At 36.3% G+C, this 21,173-nt stretch overlaps 1 protein-coding gene across 5 annotated transcripts in view; it reads left to right on the top strand.

Moving 5' to 3' along the window:
* plce1 (phospholipase C, epsilon 1) overlaps positions 1-21,173 on the top strand; it is an 83,048-nt gene that overhangs the window by 21,360 nt on the left and 40,515 nt on the right. For 4 of the 5 annotated variants that reach the window (XR_011978228.1, XM_072667674.1, XM_072667675.1 and 1 more), the window contains exons 5-6: positions 9,137-9,383; positions 18,104-18,414. Coding sequence is in view for 4 of the 5 variants with exons in the window: in XM_072667674.1 (XP_072523775.1) it covers positions 9,137-9,383; positions 18,104-18,414 (558 nt within the window). In the remaining variant the exon portion in view is untranslated. Of the gene's footprint in view, positions 1-9,136; positions 9,384-12,258; positions 12,442-18,103; positions 18,415-21,173 lie in introns of those variants that run through there. The other variant, XM_072667676.1, reaches the window with a different exon arrangement.

Genomic DNA, 21,173 nt, shown 5'->3' with positions numbered 1-21,173 from the left:
TGGAGAAATCCAGTAGCATCTTGCAGTAGCATCTTGGGGTCACAAAGACTCCATAACAACCATCAGGCGCTGTCTATATGTGAACTACCTGTTTGGGAGGCATGCACAGAAAAAGCCTTTTCTCACTTACTTACAACCTAAATGTCTGGAATTCGTTAAGCAGTACTGGGACTTCAAATGGGACTATGTGCTTTGGTCAGATGAGACCAAGATAGAGCCCTTTGGTAACAAACACTCGGTGTTCGGTGATGCTGTGGGCCTGTTTCTCATCCAAAGGCCCTGGGAACCTTGTTAAGGTTCATGGCATCAATATGGGAATACCAGAACATTTTAAATCAAAATCTGGTGGCCTCTGCCCAAAAGCTGAAGATGGGTCATCACTGGATCTTTCAGCAAGATAATAACCCTAAACATGTGGCAAAATCGACACAAAAATGGTTCACTAGACACAAAATCAAGCTCCTCCCATGGCCATTTCAGTCCCCAGATCTCAACCTAATTGAAAACTTGTGGGGTGAGCTGAAGAGGAGAGTGCATAGGAGATTACCCAGAACCCAGGACGATTTAGAAAGATTGTACAAAGAGGAATGGTCGAAAATCCCTTTCTCTGTTTTCTCCCATCTTGTAAATTGTAACAGAAGAAGGTTAAGTGCTGTCTTGTTGGCAGAAGGGGGTTGTACAAAGCATTAACATCAGGGGTGCCAAAAAATGATTTCATATAATTATTTCTTAATGTGGATTTTTAAATAAATACACTTGAATAAAAGGGTGGATTTTTTTTTTTGCAATGTTGTCCTTTATTATGTTATTATAAATAATTTATTACAAGTTTAAGAACACATATTACCGAGGGGTGCCAATAATTATGGAGGGTTCTATATGTAATTATAACAATTTTTATTTGACCTTTTTTAGTTTCAGAAATATATTAAGGAAGGATTGTAATTTCAATTTAGCAGGGTAAAACACCAAACTATCTCTTGACATAAAAATGTAAACAATTTCAAGTAACTGTAAAATATTAAATAAATAAATAAATATAATACAACCATAAAAATAAACATACAAACAATAAAAATATGATAATAAACTCAAACCAGTTTGATAATAAGAACAGGTTAAACAAAGATCAACTAAACTGAGACGGAAGTGAAAAAGGTTAAAATATGTAAAACATGTAAGATGTGAAGAAAACAGTGTAATCTAGTCATGAGTTTGGTAAGCACTGGTTTTAAAAGACAACATAAATGTGACACATGGTGGGAAATGTAACCAATAAATAAATTTTTAAAATCCAATTTTTCTAATGCCACATGGATAAAAAGGGCCACCCAACTTCATAATTAAGCTCACAATTATGAGTATTAAAACTATCAGCAGTGATCAATCTGAGTGCAGAATGGAAAACAAAGTCCAGGGGCTTGAGGTACTGGAATACTTTCAGTCTGCAAGCTGGCTTTTTGATGGCTGAATGTTTTGACCAATTGTCCAACTGGCCAAGCCAAAATTTGATGTGTTTTCCACTGCATGCACATTGAGCAGTGAAAGAGCCTTATTTTTAGGAGCCTGTTGTATTTTGTTCTGCTTTGTAGCAAGCTTGGAGTCTTCAAAAAAAGGATGTCATTAAAGCATGCTCATTACAAGTTTAGGACCATGCCCAGATCTTTTGATCAGTGTTTCGTGTGGACAAATAACTGGACTGGAACAAAAAGATAAAATAGTTTATAGAGAGAATCAGTATGATGGAGAATCCCTTTATCACCCTGAAGTGAAAAGAATTGTATGGTGTCTAGAGATTCTTGTCTAAAAGAATGGCATCCCTTGACTTTTCTTCAATGTGAATGTTCTTGGGCCACTTCTATATGATACATTATTGGAGACATGCTTCACTAAGCAGCATTGTTAAATCCTTGTGTATCTCTTCAAACCACAGCAGAATATACTGACTATAGACAATTTAAAGGGAAACACCAAACAAATGAGTAAAAAGCAGTTAAGCAGTTAAACATTTAAGCTTATTTAGCTCTTTGGCATGTATAAAAATGCTGAGCATGCCTGCAGCTTTGCATTGCAGTATAGCTCTTGTGGCAGTATTATTAGGTATCAAGTTTTAATCTGTGTTTTGCTGTTTTCAATATCTAAAATGACAAACATGGCAAAAAAGTAAGGCATGTTTATTTCCACAAAACTACACACATCTGTAAATTTTTAAAACAAACTCAAGTCATAGCACTGTACCTCCCACATGACGTTTGGCAGACTTTGTTTCAGTGAGCTATGAATGAAAACTAATTTAAATAAAATTGTAAGGCACTGTTACTATTGTGATAACTGCATCCTCTAAAACTAAATAAACTGAAATCAAGTTCACATTTTTCTGACTATAACTCTAAACCACTTGTCACTTTCCTTCTAAACTCCACACTAGCTCACCCCTACCTTCCCCACTCAGCCCGAGCCAGCCTCTTCATTCCATCCTGTTTGTGACAGCTGTTCTCTGTTTGTGTCACATGACAGCAGGGCTTTCTGAATGCTAGAAGAATCTGCAGGGTCACTCTGACATACTGAAGGCTAACGTCAGAGAAAAAAATGGTTAGAATCCTTTGCTTGTGAGTTGATCTGCAGTGGATTAATGCTCTGGCTCTTTCGGCAAATTGTAATGCAAACTATCCTCAGCCTCCACCAAGATTCTGAGCATAACACTATAAAATGTACCATTCTGAGGTTTTTTTATATTGTAGTTAGGAGTATGTATGTTTTTTCATTTCAATAAAATGAAAAAACATGACCGTTTATACTGAGGAAGACATTTCTTATAACTGTCTACTTTTTCCACTCTTCTATACAGAATTATTTGTAATGTTAGGGTTCCTTACATGTTCTATTATCAAATAACACAGCATTTCAACAGGATTAAGATCTGAGCAATTACATTGCTATTTTAGAACCTTTTCGTTCTATTGAGCCATTCCTTTGTGGATTTACTAAATTGTTTTGGGTCATTGTCATGTTGACATGGTTCACCTTTGATTCAGCTTCAGTTTTTAGATGGATGGTCTCACATTTTCCTTAAGCATCATCTGATACAATAAACAATGCAAACTGCTCTGCTAATGAACTCCCAAGCAGATGATTCTAATTACTCTTTTCTCTGGCATTGGCAACATTTTTTAGCTGTCCAATGCCATTAAATTAGTAGGCATTGCGTTACATTTTTTTCATCCATTAGCAGGGAACTCTTAACTCACTACTATTGCTGATCACTGTATGTGAAAGGTAAACTAATTCAGATAAACAGCTAACAAGAATCATACATACCTTTTAATAAGATGTAATAATAAATACTCACTTCCTTGAGCACAGCAACACTTAATGAACCACTGAATGCGATGAATGCGATAAACAGAAATAATAAATAAATATCAAAACAGGAATTTTATTTAATGAACATTGACAGCTGTGAAGTATAGGGATTCATCATGCTTTCTGGTTGTGTTTCCGCCAGTGACATTGGCAATATTGTACGAGTGAAAGGAAGAATAGATTCTACAAAATACCAGAAAATCCTAGATGAAATTGTCAATCTATTAAAAGACTACACAGAATAATGATGATGATCCAAATCATACCTCAGAATTCACTGTGGACTAGTTGATGTGCGATAAGCTGAAGACTTTTAGCTGGCTAAAAAAGACATTTGCAAGCTGGGATTCCTGCCAAAGGGGAATTTCGGAATGCTAAACATACAGACTCTGTAAGGTGTCCAAATGTTTGCACATTGATAATTATGATTTATATATATATAAGACAGTAATTTGCTTAAAATATAGTTTTATGTTTATGATTAGCTACAGAGGTTGAGTTACTTGAGACTTCTTTTCGGAAAAAAAAAAAGCTTTGTGTAATATAGTGTCTGTGTGTGTGTATAGCAGTGAAAGGTCCTTGCTTCACCTCTAGTAGACATCACCTGTCTTGATTACATCAAAATACATTTTATAAAAAAAAAATCTTCTGATATGTTATAACATCATTAAATAACATTGTTGTAAATCAATAATGTGGATAAGCTGTAAATATAGATTATGTTTTAGGCAAAAATGTTCTCTTCATGATTTTCTCACACATTGGAAAGCATATAGTTGAGTGACTATTCATATTAACTTGAATATTTTAAAATACATCTATATTTATATAACTTACTCCCTGATGCATGCAGTTATCGATCCTACAAATTATTTGAGCTATTAAATTGTGGGGAGTTACTCAAGTTGAAACAATGCATTGGTAAATATATTAAAATAGTAATTAGTAGGGATCGTTTTTGCAATCAACATCAGATAAAACGGAGTCTGCATGATTTATTTTTGATCTTTGTCTGAACTGCTCTTTTCTGATCAGCACAGCCTCTTGCAGACAGAACACAGTGACAGCCTTAGTGTTTGTACGTTGTGTTTAGCAATGTTAGCGTCTGTTTATTAGTCTGGCTTGTATCCGTCTCCGCAGACTCTTCTTTGAGCTCCAAATTGGCCATAGTTCAACTGGCAGCGAGATCCGGGTCCTTTAGTAACTGCTGTTTGCCAATGAACCTGATTTACGCTCTTCATATAAGTAACCGCACCAAAGCAGCATTTTTTGATCCATGGACAATTCGTACAGATTCGGACAGATGCAGCTGGTGAACGTGCAGAAGGAGCAATACAGGTCCCCATGGGCCACTTTAAAATCTGACAACAGCAACTTCAGCTTTCATCAGGACCCAAACAGGAAACCCATCCCTTTAAAAGGATTCTTAATGAAAGAACAAGGGCTTTACATACTGTGTTGTTTGTGTTTGACATTCAAAGAGAACATTTTGACTTCAGGCTCATATCAGACGGTTAAGATATCATGTGTGGAGTATGACCTTGTTTATTTTTGTAGAACAAGAAATATTCCATGAGCTGATAATCTGTTCACTTCACATATATTGTGTTGAACCAAAACCATCCCTGCTGCTATACTACATACTTGATATATTTCAATATGCAGTCATGACATTGTTTGTTATGCACAGTTCCATTCCTGTTTGTAAAATGAGAAACACAAGCACCAAGCAATTGACTTGCTAAGCACCATTGAAGATCTTTCATCTCTGTTGCTGTGGCAATAAGCTTCTTAATTTCCACTGTACTTGTGTTAGGTACAGACAGAAATGTAGCATGTGGCCAATGTAATTGGAGACGTGGCCAGTATTTCACACAAGAAAGGCCCTTGTGCACTGCATTGTAAGATGTTTTTGTTTACATGAACATTCTGAATGACAAGCCTGCCATGAACATTGGAAATTGTTAGTTTTAACTTCTGCTAGCCATGTCTAAACATATAGTGTGAACAGTGTAGACCTTCCAATAGTCCATAATTATACATGTAATTTATAAATACACAGTAATTTAATGAATTTTGGTAATGTAATAAACATGGATATAATACGCCCATTGGTATAACAAAATTGTAATGCCTTCCGCTACTATTCATGCAATTAATCATTTTTAATGAATATATGAATATATATGTCAAAACTAAGGGGGAAAAGCTTGTATTTTTGCCTGTCCGAAGGAAACACTGAAATTTCCACCTTGGAGTTTTCAGTGACCAAAAACACCATGTTTGTGTAACAGAAGACCAAAATGTAGAGGGAAGGCTACAATAAAAAAGAAAACTAGATGTGTGTGGACGGGGTTCTTTTTGTTTGATAGTCCAGGTGCAGCTTTGAAAATCACTTACCAGTAAAAAGTGTCTTTACACGCCAGTCAGATTATGGATGGAGTGGCAACTCTGAAGGTGGGTCAATAGCTTATATGGAAGGGTGCAGGTGGCAAGTCATAATGACTTTTTCTGGAAACAGCTGGCAGAATAGCGACCGGGCCTGGATAATGTTGAAATAATGGATGCTTCCCACCAAGCTCCAAGCTGCAGCATGCTCTGCCTTCAGCAGGATGTGCTTTGTTACACAAAAAGCTCAGGTGCTTCTTCATAAGGTTGGCTTATTTCCCTTGTTATGGTCCATTTTAGGGAACATGCTGGAGGCTCTGGTGAAGCAGCTGTTTTTAATATAAAATGAACCTATACATTTAAGCATGCACAATGATTCTGGTAATTCTAATACAAATGAATATTAATTTGATTCTTCAAATTATTCTATATGTTACCTTACAAACAGTGGAATAATAGATGCCTCTAATTTTGATAGCAGTGCATTCTCTGCCAGAATGAGTTGACATTATCCACTTTGTTATACAGTCAGATCAGAAGAAAGGGCTGTTGTTTAATTTTTGTTTGTTTGGGTTTGGACAACACATAGGAATGTTAATAATGTTTTTCATGATGAGGAATAAAACAAGTGTAAAGCCCAAATAAATATAAATATTTCATAATAATAAATAAACCTCAACAATCTTGCTATGTTGAATAGAGCTAGCTAACTTGCTGAGGAAACCACCCTGGACATGGTTTAAAAGTTTACAACTACTTTCATATGGAAAGTAGCTAAAATTTAATTCAATTTTATTTAAATAGTTTTTTTTTTGTCATAAAGCAGCTTTACAGAGACCTGGGTCCATGCTTCTTTTGAGCAAGCTAGTTGCAACAGTGGCAAGGAAAAACTCCCTGGGGTCCAGAGGAAGAAACCTTGAGAGGAACCAAGACTCAGAAGGGGGACCCATCCTCCTCTGGTCGACAATCTGCTCTAAATATGCTAAATGTCTCCAGATGAAGCCACATGCAAATCTGCATATTTGTGACGTTATCGCAATGTATAGATTCTGCCTGGCGTCAGATGGTGTCAGCCCTTTATGTTTGGTTGGTTCTTTCCTACTCTCTGTACTCAAATATATGTTCCTGATATCACATTTATATTTTCTATTCATACTAGGGCTCCACAATACTGGAAAAAACTGACATTGTAATAATTTTTCTACAATATAAATTGTGGTATTAAAAAAAGGTATTTAAAACAGGAATTGTCTTTGGATATTGGAATATTGGATATTGGATTGGAAATTGTGATCCAATTATGAGATGTATAATAGGATAAGTATGAAATAGTGACTGAAATGCTGAGATGCAATACGACTATGATAACCAGCAGCCATTTCCAAGCTGAAGCTGTGCACTTTTAAAATGTAAAACCACAATGTCATCTGCCAAAATCACAATGCACATAATTTTAAGAAAATGGCTGTGCTGTGATTTTGCATATATTTACATGTAAAATGATCACTCTGAGAGAAAATCGTAATTATTTTTTTTCCCTCACACAAATCCAGATTGGTCCTTGACAACATTGCTTGCACATGCACAGCTCGTTTATGTCTGTGTCAGCTGACTGAATGCTGTTCCCCTTCTCTCTCACTTCCTGAACAGATAAGATGCTGAGAGAGAGAGAGAGAGAGAAAGAGAGAGAGAGAGAGTATTTGTATAGCGCTTTTTTTGTTGTTGTCACAAAGCAGCTTTACATAATTAGTAATTAGTAAAAGGCAGAAAAAAACATAAGAAGACATGAAGGATCCAATACCCCCAGTGAGCAAGCCAACGGCAACAGTGGCATAGAAAAACTCCCTCAGAGCTGGAGGAAGAAACTTTGGGAGGAACCAAGACTCACAGGGGGGGACCCATCCTCCTCTTGTCAGAACTATTTATAAAATATTATTTATAAATAATTTATAAATTATTAAGTTACCAAACCATCTATACTGTTGAACTGCTCTGATCGTAATCATAATATAATGATCATGGTGTAGTAGAACTTAATATAGTCATGGCAGTAATGGTCAGAGTAATGATAGTTAATAGTGGTAATATTAATAGTGGCAGATAGTCCATTTAGGTTAAGAGTCCATTTAGGTTAGACAGGTAGCAGTGGTAGGAGAGTGTGCCGCTGGTCTGGCATGGGTGGTGGTGGGGACTGGGCCTGCTGGTTGGACTGGTAGGAGGCAGCTGGTCTGACGCAGGTAGAGGGGACCTCAGTGGGCAGTCTTTCAGCAGTTCGAGCTGAGTGACTCTGAGAAGGTAAAGAGACAGAGTTAGTTCTGAGAGGATAGAAAGCATCAGGCAGGTCTGACTATAACAGCCTAATTAAAAGAAGAGAGCCAAAAGATAACACAGACACGGGAGCACCCTAAAACGCTAGCGTCCATCTGCTCCACTGTCCACAAACCGTCGTGTGTCATCGTGTGTAAGCAGCGAGACGACAGCTCCGGCATCTCAGTGTAATACAATTCCCTGTGTCCATGAACCCTTGGACCTACAACCTTTATCTAAGGGGAAACATTAATTACCAAAAGCTTAAACTAAACAGATGCGTTTTCAGCCTAGTTTTAAAGATTGAGACTGTGTCTGAGTTCCAAACATTATCTGGAAGGCTCTTCCCCCTGCTGAGGTTTTCTGAATTTTCGGAACTACTAAGAAGCCAGCACCCTGAGATCTAAGTATACTTGATGGTTTATAATATGTAACCCGCAGGTACTCAGAAGCGAGGCTATGTAGGGCTTTATGTTAATTGAAGAATTTTGTATTTAATATGGAATTTAACTGGGAGCCAATGAAGTGCTGATAGAACTGGACTGATATGGTCAAATGTTCTAGTTTTAGTTAGGACCCTGGTTCCTGCAGAAACAACCTGACAAAAGTGCATTACAGTAATCTAGCCTTAAGATGTCATTTGTTTTGTAAAAACATGTAAAACAACCACCTTTGCCTTTTATCAGGGGATGTATTTTGGCAATACAGAATTAATAATAATGATACAGCATACTGTAATATAACTTTAAATGTGTTCCCTGCTCTTGTGCCTTTGTGAGTTTATTCTTTGAAAGTAGAATAGAAAAACTGCTTTTCTAAAAATGTCTAAAAAGGGTGAATTGGCTTGTTTTTTACTGATTGATTTACCTTTTACCCTTTAGTCCCAGCTGTGCAGCAAGCAGTAGAAACACTAACAACATAATGATTTCTGTAGTCTGCTGCAGCCACACATATATGTGTGTTTTTTTTTTAATATTCAGCAGTTCTTATTTTTTTCATCATGAGAAGCATTGACAAAACATTGTAAACCTAATTTACAGTCTCATTAACCTCCATTCTCATTACTTTACTTGTGCAGCTCCAGCCTGCTTTCCAATTCCTGAGGCCTGAGGTCCATCTCCTGCACCCCTCCCAGAAGCTGCTAGCTAAAACGCTAGGATGGCCACCTACCTGCCTGCTGCGGATTAAATACCAGGCTTGCCTGCCGAGAATCAATTTAGCAGCCCACTTTGGTGGGGCACTGCTGGAGAGCACAGTTGCTCTCGGGGCCCGCAGCAGCCTGCCTGTCATTGCCCTTGGCTCCACTAGCAGACCCATGTTGAAAGGTAAGCTCCAACAAGGACTGTGACACTGCTTAGAAGGTCAGTGGTGTAGGTTGTACACCTTTTATTATTATTTAGGTGCAGATGGGGTTGGGCAATGCCGGATGTGACAGAGAGTGATGTGACGTCATTTTGGACTAACTGTCCGTCTTTCTATTCACAACCCTGGTCTGTGCAGCACCTCCTGCAAATTTCAATCCTGGTCTTTATACCCATGTTTTACACTCATTTCCGGGCAGGACGGGCTTATTAATCTGAGTAGACAGAGAAGGTATTTTATAGTACATAAAATGTATTTCATTTGTATTAGTAAATGTGAACATGGATCATGTATTTAAATGTTGTTTTTTCAGCACAACAGGGGTTCTTAGAACAAAAATGGATTATTATATTATTATGTTACACACAGAAAATTGAGCTCTATAACCACCAGTGAAATATGTTGACAGAGTACAGAACATAAGGCCATATTTGATATATAAAAAAAAAGAAAGATGACGAATGTGAATTATTTTATATATATTTATATATATATTTAGTATATTAAGTATAAAGGCTCGGATACTGCTATTTCAGATTGCATCAGGGCATCCAAAAATTGGAACACAGACTTCAAACATCCCTTGTGAGGTGGTGTCTCTGATCAAACGTGTGAACATGTGAGTCAGTGGTCCCGGCATTCCCAGACTCCCAGGAGCATTCTTTCACTCCTGAGCTGTGTCCAACACGTTCCCCTCTTCAGCCAAAACATAGCACTGCACAGACTGTCATTTTTCACAAGGACTGTCCCAATTTGATCCAGTGGACAATCCACGTTCAACCCCCTTTTTTTCTATATCCACTTGTACTATATCTTTTACTCTTGAATCATGGCTGGTTGAAACAACAAAACTATTGCACAAGTGCTCTGTTTTACCAGGAGGATTACTGCATGTCTTTTCTGATTTTAAATCACAATTGAACAGCATGTTTCAAAACACAGTACAGAAATATTACATAATAGCACATTTACAAATAAAAAAATTGATTTGAAAGTGTTTACAACATTTAAATATCATAACATTAATAGCCCTACTATTTTTGCAATACACTTTTAGAACAGGTTCTATATAATGCTACTTATTTCATGCAGGGAGGGGGGAGGTAGGTGTAATGAAATGTGTTTTCTAGTACGGATAACATTTGCATACAAATGATACAATCTCAACTGTTTCGTGTCTCTTCTGGGTCCTTATAACCCCCCCTAAGCCTCCTATTCCCCTCTTAGGTGCCTCAGCTATAATATAATAGCATGTCATAGTAAACCTATTCATGGAAAGTGGCAGTGTTCATTGTTTATTTTGACACTTCAGGGTTCACGCTGAACAGTTCCCTGAAAAACATCAAATGCTATTTTAGTGAGGTAATTGTAGGAAATACTGTAGCTGACATTTTAGTACATTTCATACAGTGTGGAACATAATCTAGGACTAGGTATAAAAAAATGCAGCCAGGTATTTGGACAATGATATGATTTTTGTAAATTTGCATTTTACACCACCTTATAGATTTTAAATGAAATCAGCAGTCTGGGTGTGATTGAGGTATAGACTTTCATCTTTAATTCAAAGGGTTTAACACTAATATAACATTAACCACTTAGGGATTACAGATGTTTTTATTAGCTAGTCCCTCCATTTTCACTTTTGTCAAAAGTATTGAACAAATGAGTGATCCAAACAACATTTGGAATCGCTTACATGCATGCATACATGATTCATGTAAGCGTTCACATTTATATATATATATATATATATATATATATATATATATATATATATATATATATATATATATATATATACACAGTGGGGGGAAAGTATTTAGTCAGTCACTAATTGTGCAAGTTCTCCCACTTAAAAAGATGAGAGAGGCCTGTAATTGACATCATAGGTAGACCTCAACTATGAGAGACAAAATGAGAAAATTTGATTTTTAAAGAATTTATGTGCAAATAATGGAGGAAAAGAAGTATTTGGTCAATAACAAAAGTTAATCTCAATACTTCTCAGAGGTAAAACGTTTTCTGTAAGTCTTCACAAGGTTGGCACACACCGTTGCAGATCTCTAGAGCAGTGATGTTTTGGGGCTGTCGGCGGGCAACACAGACTTTCAACTCCCTCCAAAGGTTTTCTATGGGGTTGAGTTGTGTCGAGTTGTGTTTGTACCAAACAATTCTACCTTGGTTTCATCTGACCATAAGACATTCTCCCAATACTCATCCGGAACATCCAAATGCTCTCTAGCAAACTTCAGACGCGCCTGGATATGTACTGGCTTAAGCAGGGGAACACGTCTGGCACTGCAAGATCTGAGTCCCTGGCGGCATAGTGTGTTACTGACGGTAGCCTTTGTAGAAATATTAGTATGATTTAACTTTAACCAGATTAAATTGTTATTGTAGATTGTTATTCTTGGTTATTCGTATTATTACTTGGCCATTTTAACATGACCATTTATTTAAAATTTTCACATGTATCTAATTTGAAAAAAAAAATCATTTAGAGGGTTTGTTACACAAACATCTAGCACAAACATCTGCCATTAGCTTGTATTATTCACATTTAAGTGTTTTATAAATAAATGAATTCGGATTCACCTGTTGTTTGACCCTCAGTTGATGTCAGTATACAAAGACTCCAGTGTGTACATTTGCCTTAGCATGACTGTATGGTGTAGGGAATATGTTTAGTGTTGCTTTCCCTCTGTCTGTGAGCAAGTAGGCATAATCAAGGGAGGGTGTGAATGTTTTTGTGTATGCGTGGGAGAGACTGACAGGGAGGGGGGGGGGTGGAGTGGTCACGCTGCGCTTGTGTGTGTAGAAGAGAGAGCGAGAGGGGGAGAGCAAGCAATGCTGCGCATGAGCTCTCTGCAACAGAGCAGTTATGCAGCTGCCCTCAGACTGGACTTTAAATGTGGCTAAGTGACTCTAGCCGGTGCAGCAACAAGCAGGGGGCCAAACACCTTCTGGTTGATACCATGAAACACTCTCATTCATACACCATGGACTACAAGCTAATCAGTGAGTGACTACTTTTTTTCTGATCTAAGGACAACCATGTCAAACTGTTTGGATGGATTGTATGTGCATGTCCAGTGCTGTTGTTACTGGTGGTGTGATTGTGAGCTTTGGTTTCTTTCACCTAAAAACTGTTTGGGGTATTTTGTTTATTTTTACTGGTAAGCCACATATATATGCCATCAATAATTTTTAACATGTTTGTCATTGGGCTGGCATTGGGCAGTTGAATTCAGTGACCACTTTTTTTTGTCTAAAAGGGGCAACCATCCTAGCCCATTATACATTAATGATATGTGATGAATCATTGCTCTGTTTGTTATACCTTTTATTTCTATGGTGGATGTTATAAACCTAAAAAAAAATCTGTGAAGCGCTCGCATTCAGAAAAATGTTGTATTACGCTGTTTTGAAGGCAGTGCTTTGCTTAATTGGCATACATTTGTTTTGGAACTAGTGTTGGACAATCAAAAGGATATAAAAGAGCTTTGTAACCCCTGGCAATTCTTCTATGTACGTCTATTCCTTGCAGTTGTATTCATAAGCAGTGAATTATATCAAGGTTGTTTGTGAGTCAGGCTGAGAGGGATTTTTGCTTCAATTTTTATATGGTGGAAGAGTTATCAGTTATATATTGATAGTGCTGAGTGGTATTGACCATTAAACATTAGCCAGAGAGAACATTTTAGAAATTAAACTTTTATGTATTTTAAACTGGTCTTTTCAAAATATTACAAAACAAAACAAAAAATTATATATATATATATATATATATATATATATATATATATATATATATATATATATATATATATATATATATATATATACTGCATATATATATACACTGGCATTTAAAAGCAAAAAGGCAAAAAAGCTCTAGCCCTTGTGATCCCCTCACAAACAACCTTGATTTAATTCACTGCTTATGAATGCGACAACAAGGAATGGATGTACACAGAAGAGTTGCTAGGGGTTACAGAGCTCCTCTCTATCCCTTTGATTGTCCAAGGAAAGATGCTAGTTCCAAAATAAATATTTATGCCAGTCGAGCAAAGCACTACAAAATCAAATACGTAAATTAGTCTAAAAGCGAGCATTTGTCACCTATTAAATTTAGGACTTTGGACCACTGTACAAAAGGTATTTTTCTCCTTAGCCCAGGCTAGGAGATGCACTGTATTTACACTCCTTAAAAAGTAATTTACTCATACTCAAAATGAAATATTATAATAATTTGAGATGCTGGATTTCTGATTGTCATGTGGAATAAGCCATACTGATAAAAAATAAATAAAGGCTTGCAATGTCACTTTGCATGTAATTAATATAAAATGATCATTTATCTTTTTGAATTAAATTATGATCAAAATAAGTATAACAAGTGGTTTCCCCAAATTGCCTTTGCTTTTAAGGACTGCAGTTTCAGAATTATTCAACCCCTTCACAACAATTATCTTTAGGACTTTATAGAGAACCCAAATGTTATACCTAGCCAGGCACCAGCTTCTGGCAGCATTCCTGAGGAATATTAGCCCATTCCTCATGGGCAATGGCTTCTATTTCACTAATATTCTTGGAATATGCAATGGTGCCTAAGCTTTAGTTTCCTCACAGAATATATGAAGTTGTATCCTAGGATTTGATACTTGACTGAATCCATCCTGTCCTCCAAACATTGCAGGTTTCCAGTGCCAGGGGAAGCAATGCAGCCCCAGAGCATCACTGAGTTACTGCCATGCCACACTGTAAACTGGGTGTTCTCTTCAGCTTATGCTTCATTCTTCCTCCTCCAGACATAATGCCAACCCATAGACCCAAAAACATCCAGTTTTGTTTCATTGACCCATGGAACATAATCCCATCTGTGACTTATTTGTATAAAAAAAAACATTCTGGTAAAACTATGGTTAATCTTTTGCTTTATGCATGGTGTAGTCAAACTCATCTGCCTAGCGAACCAACAGTGCTTAATAATTATTCATCTTGTTAATTAGTTCCACCAGTTCAATAGAGTTATTGATTAGTGATGTGATGAAGACTGTAGTTTAAGAAGCAGATTTCCAAATCTGGTCGATGGCATTGACAGAGGTGAACAATTTTACTTGTTTCTAAATAAACTGTAACTTTTACCACCTGTCTCTTAAAACCAGTAAAAAATTGGAAACAGCTGTTCTGAGCTCAATAGGTCAAACAGGAGAGCAGGGGTAGTTGATTTCAGAGGGGTGACATAATTTGATATCATTTAAAATATATCAAAAATATATACTAGTTTAAAGTTTTTTGATTTTATATAACTGGGGTGCTAAAAGGAACAAATAAAAATGTTCAGAATTTAGGTCCAAGTGTTTAGGATATCAGAGCTGAGAAAGTTTATACATAGTTTAATTAGGTTAATGTTAGTTAAAAAGAGATTAAAATGTAATTTGTGTAACAATGATGATTCAGCAGTTCTAGCATAACCCATTATTTACACTGTGTACATATCTCTATATAGCGCTCTGTCTCTGTCCACAAACATTTAGACATGGTATGTATTTATTCATTTCAAAAGCATGAACTCTGCTGACTTCATTAAGCATCCTGCCTCTCTAAAGCCAGGCTTCATTCATAAAGATTAAGTACAGCACATGCATTAAAGACCAGGTAGCCATGGCACTCACTGCTTTATGCAAATTGATGAAACATATTCATTTTTAGCCTGTTTGGCTCACATCAAAATGTTCCATATGAGGATGGAGTAAGATAAAGGGCAACTTCATGTGAGTAGCTAGTAAAACCTGATTCAAGGGAGAGATGTTTCAGCTTTACTTCACCAATTTAACCCTGGCCTTCTGAGGATGCCCTTATTGAGTATGAATACCTGTTCTACGTTATAGCACCCTGTGCTGCCTTGTTCAGTAACAACATCAGTCACAACCTGATAAGTTGTAATATACCCCCATCGACATATAGGGACTGTGATTTGGCATTTATGAAGGATTTTGCTTATTTTGTTATGATGGTGAATACGTAATGTATATGCAATTTATTTTATTTCGCTTAATACAGATTCTTAACACATTCTCTGCTTCAGCACTGATCTCTTTGAAATGCTTCATAATGCCATGTCTTTAATAGTGCAATAGTTGGGGAACCCCAGGTCAAAATATCTGTTACTGTGAAAAGCTAAGTAAATAAGAGACTCAATTCCTGTAAATAATAAAGTTAAAGATGACATTTGATGATCAAAATCAAAATTTGCAATTTTATTTACAATTAAATTAAAATAACAATGGAGAAGGACCTGAAGCAAAGTTTTGGGTACCCTGCATGGTCGGTTCTTAGTAACACCCCCTTTAGCAAGTATCACAGTATGTAAACACTTTTTGTACTTTTTATAGAAGTCTTTTATTTCTTTACTTTGAATTTTAACCCACTTAACTGGTGTTTAATTGAATACATTATTCTCTCTACCAGTGAAATGTACCCTGTTCCACTGGCTGCCACATAGAATAAGCAAAACCATTGCTTATTTTAGTCTTTTTTTTTTTATTTTTTTTTTTTACTTTATTAGTGTTTCCAATAGTTTGCATCAGCCTTATTTATCAGCCTCTATCAGAGTTATGTGGTGAGAACATGGGAAAGGTTTTCTTCGATGACTTTTCCCTGCAAGGTCATATTTGTGTCAAACAGGGATTCTGACTTGTCTTTCTAGCAATTCAGATCAAAGATTTCTTGGACTACCTGATAACGCTTGTTGTAGCATTCTACTACTTTGGGAGCCTCAATTATTTAAATTTTTAGAGTGCTAGGCAAATGCTTAAAGGAGAGAATGATTGAATGATGAAGCAAGTGTAGCATATACAAGCAAGCAAGTACAATCAAGTTTTAGAGTGCCCAAACATTTGCATGATTTTTTTTATTATTATTTATTTATCTATTAAGTTTTTACCATAATTTGTACTGTCTTGAGTAAGTTGGGCATTTAGCTAAGCTAACAGGCTAATGGTCAGAGACTGGCTGGTTTTAAAGACTTGTGGCACGCTTGTTGCAGACCTGTTGCACGCTTCAAATGTCTGCAGTTAATCTGGAGAGCTGCCAAAATTCACCACAGCTTTATGCTTATGTAAAGCGGTATGGAAGTTAGTATGATCTTACACATCTGACATACATGTTTCTGTGTAGTGGTATGCTTGGCTGGCTAATTCTCTTGATTTTCAAAAATCGACCATTGTTGTCTTATTGTCTTATTTGCAGTGGCAGTTTTAGCTTACAATAAGCCCTTTTTAAGTAATATCCATTCCGCCATTAAAACAAAAATCAACCTAGCCTTTCAAGGATTTTGAGGAGTGTTGTATGTTATTGCAAGATTTAGTTTTATAAAACAAAATGTTGTATGTGGGTGTGAGGATATCATGCACAACAAGGACATGAGCGCACACACAAAACTCAACAAGGACTGAACAAAACAAAGGGCTACAGAGTCAGAGACAAAACATGAATACCCGGCAGTTATGTAAAAGGTGGTGCTATACACTGGCCTAGATCCAGTAAAGAGGAAATGGGGAGAGGAGACAGAACATGTGGACAAGTACGTGGCAGGTAACATAAATAAAGGTGAAAACGGCAGACATGAGGGTAAAGCAGGACTACTACTGACCTTTCCATTTACTACTTTTCTTTGGGAAACTAGGATCTTTGAAAAGTTGACTTAACCCACTGAGTTGGGCAATATGACAATATTTTATTGTATCGTGATACACAATATAATTACATTATATAATACAATAACAATATAACATTTTTAAGCATATCGAGGATATGATCAGTGCTTAAATAACACTAATCAGCTTCATGTTTCATTACAAACAGTGTAATGAAAAATATTATGTTTTGCACCATAACACATTCTGGGTGTTGCATCTTTTTGTTGGAAGGTTCTCTGTAGCTTACAGTTGATTGTAGGTCAGTGCACAGTTCAAGCAGTTGGTTTCTGTTTTACTATTGCTATTATATGTATTTTTTGTTAATAAATTTATTTATAGATTTCTTTCTTTATGTTCATATTGTGAGAAAGATGTGAGAATCATGATTATCTTTCACTCCTGTTCCGGTGGTTGCCATGGTGTCATGTACTGCATGATGAACCTGTCGTATATCCTGCGACAGCTGATGCTGACCAGGCACTTCACGCTGGGCTTTTATATTGTTTACCTTTTTCCCTTGGTCCATCATCCCTGGCTCACTGTAACCAACAAAGAAACACTCTGCTTTAAACCCTAAAGGAGAGTGAAGATGTTTAAATAAGTTCTAGGCTTGAGTGATGGTTAATTGCAGAGGCTGTAATGAAAGCTTCATCATTGCACTGTGCAAAGATCTTTGTTTGAGAACATAATAAATGAGGTTCATGCTCAGCATGGTCTATATATTCTTTTTATTCTGGGTCACAGTGAGGGCATCTTAAGCGGCACAGATTGTGGAAGTATTTGCTTCCACAATCTGTGATGATAGTCTTTAAAAAGAAAAAAGTAAATAATTTATATGTAGTGTGTACAGTGTGACAAAGCACAGAAGCAAGTTGTTTGGCATTCATTACTTTAGCCGTGTACCCCCAGTGCAAAAGAGTTATAGGATAAATGTGTAGATTTCTCCCACACACTCTCTCTTACACTGTCTCACTCAGAGTTCTGCAGCTCCATGGCCAGCTCCAGCACACTCACCTCCAGCGTGACGGGCATTAGTAAGGACTTGGCCGACCTGCGTCATCTCATCCAATTCCCAGAGGAAATTGCAAGTATACTGACAGAGCAGGAGCAGCAACTGTACCGCCGTGTTTTCCCACTCGACTACCTCCGCTTCCTCACCCGTGACCTGAGCAGCCCTGAATGCCACAAACGCCACCCACACCTCAAAGCCTCTCTGTCAGCTCCCACCATGTCCACCCAGAACATTCAACACAACACAGTGGAGGACTTGGTCACACGCTTTAATGAGGTTAGGACTTGGCCTTGATATTTTTTATTTATTTGTATTTTTTTTCATCATTTAGCTGAATTATCCCACCTAATTTTATTTTTACTCTTTTGTATCTCGTTTTGGAGGGATAATATGCCCAAATTATATATGTTATATAATAAGTTTACACATCCTGTTCTTGGGTGAACGTAGACATACTTCTGGTAAAATATTTAAAATATACTCCAGTAAAAGTAGAAAAATAATTGATATTTTTATGGATATTTATAAATGTGTGCTTTCACTCAAAGTACAAATATTCATGCTTTAAAATGTACTTTTTTTTTTTTTAATAAAATACTTATTCTAACTAATCTATTGAGCATGCTAGGTTACCACAGTATAAAACATTATATGTATTATGTATATATATATATATATATATATATATATATATATATATATATATATATATATATATATATATAAATTTTCTTCTTTTTTTTTTTTCAAGTTTATAACAATTTTAACAGATGTTTACATAGTTTTACATAGTTTCAACCCGAAGAAAATCTAAAAGAGGGAGCCCATTCTCATCTGGTTGGCATTTAGCACACAAATAACAGCAAAAGCACACACAGTAATGAAAAACTAATAAAGAAATAGAATTAAGCCTTATATTACACAGAAGTACTTTCCCCTGCCCTAGCTTTTGCGATTCTGGGTACTAATAGGAGGCCAGCACCATGTGGTCTGAGTAGATGTGGCGTTTTATAACAGGAGATGAAAAAAGCAACACTCAATTTCCTATTGAAATAATATTCATAATATATATAACAATATTTATAATATTGTTTATATGTGAAGGTGCAATCAAATCAGGTTTTTCACAGCTGTAACTGTTACAATTGAGAAGATATCCAGATCCATTAAGTCAGATAATTTGTTTCTAGTGGCTTTTAAGTCAATCATGAGGATCTCTTTTGTCAGAGTATAGCAACAGGAACCCTTTAATGTCACAACACAATCCTCAATCATAGTGAGATGAAGTGCATTGTCTGGTTTGGCCGATATATGCAATTCTCTGTCATCTGCAACTGATGTGGCAACTGATGCCATGTTTGTGAATAACATTGCCTTGTGGTTGCATATATAATGTGTATAATAGAGATCCTATAGTGGAACCTTGTTTGTATGTACAGACACTTCACTGTTTACATTTACAAATAGATGACAAACTTTCAGTTATGATCTGATCTAGAATGAGGCTAATTCTGGAATCCTAACCAAATTTCTAAGTCTGTCTAGCAGGATTATGTGGTCAACAGTGTCAAATGCTGCCCTGAAATCAAGTAAAACTAACCACGATACAAAGCAGTCAACAGTGTTAGTTTAGCTGAATTTTAGGGCAGCATTTGACAAAGATAAAGACAAAGCCTTGGTCAGAGAATAATTATAGATCATGTATTATCTTTACTACTGCTGGGCTGAAATTCTGACTAAAATGTTTAAAGAAATAGATTTTTATACAAGTTGGAGCTTAGTTAGGTGACCGCTTTCTCTGAATTCTTGGACCTGAAAAGACTTAACATGGGTGTGCAATTTGATCATTTGCATGGATCAAGGTTAAGTTTCTTGGTCAGTGGTTTATTCGCTGCTGGTTTAAAAAAAAAGTTTATTAAGAGTTTATTGTTGTTTAGAGAGGCTTTTTAGTTTTGGTAACATTACCTTTGAGTAAACTTGTAGGCGCTGGGTTGATTACACTAGTAGGGCTTGACAATTGATCAGGACTATTTGACAGTAGTGGGAAGAACTTTTGTATCATCTTTTTCCCCCTTTGACATTAAACAGACAGGAACTAAGGAAGTGGAAACACGGTATTTGTATGTCTTGATCTTTTTTCAGTTTTAAGCAGCTCATTTAGATCATTTTCACTTTTCACAGTATTTAATTATAGGAAAAATTGGAAGTGGCATCCAGAAGATTTCTGGAAGGTTTCTGATATAGAATGAATATATATATGTGTATATTAATAATATATATACGTGTGTGTGTGTGTGTGTGTGTATATATATATATATATATATATAATTGGATGTATAGAAAGGGAAGATTTTATGTTTAAGTATTTTATGTTTATGTCTTTACAACAGATGGCTTTGACTATAAGAAAACTAAAAAAAAGCACCTTTTCCATGTTTGACAGTGCTCTTGCAGAGTTATACAACCAGAGCATCAAAACACAGTCAGACCTCAAAAGTCTGTTTCTTGTTTCATATTTGACTGTGCAGACACGTTGTCTGTAGTGGTTAGCTATAACAGACACAGTATAGAGATGCGTGCTGTTCCTGTCAGTCAACTTTGGTTACATAATCCATTCAAATCAGGAATGTGATCTTCACAGATTGCTATACAGTAAAAATATGACTTTTAAGTCAGTTAAACCGCTCAGATTCACTGCGTTGTTGCGTTTTGTTTTGGTTACTTTTGTTTTGTTTTTTAAACCAGATCACGATTTGTTCTTTGTAGCAGTGGCATTGCTGCATTTTGGGGTGGGGGTGAGGTTGCATAATAGGAACATGGCTCTTCCCTTGTCTTGTCCTCTGAACTGGTAACTAAACTCCTCAATGGAATTTATCACTCTTTGCCAAGCATGTCCTGTGCTTTTACTTCTATATCCTCCATAGTCATTCACATATAGCCATTATCATAACTCTCTTAACATCTGTAAATACAGTGACGTGATAGTATACAAGTGTCCCAGGCATTGATAAAACATTACCCCTTAAAGTTTCTTT

Source organism: Salminus brasiliensis, chromosome 22 (genome assembly GCF_030463535.1).
Source record: "Salminus brasiliensis chromosome 22, fSalBra1.hap2, whole genome shotgun sequence".
In the NCBI taxonomy this organism is placed as follows: domain Eukaryota; kingdom Metazoa; phylum Chordata; class Actinopteri; order Characiformes; family Bryconidae; genus Salminus; species Salminus brasiliensis.
This window is presented reverse-complemented; position numbering and strand designations above follow the sequence as displayed.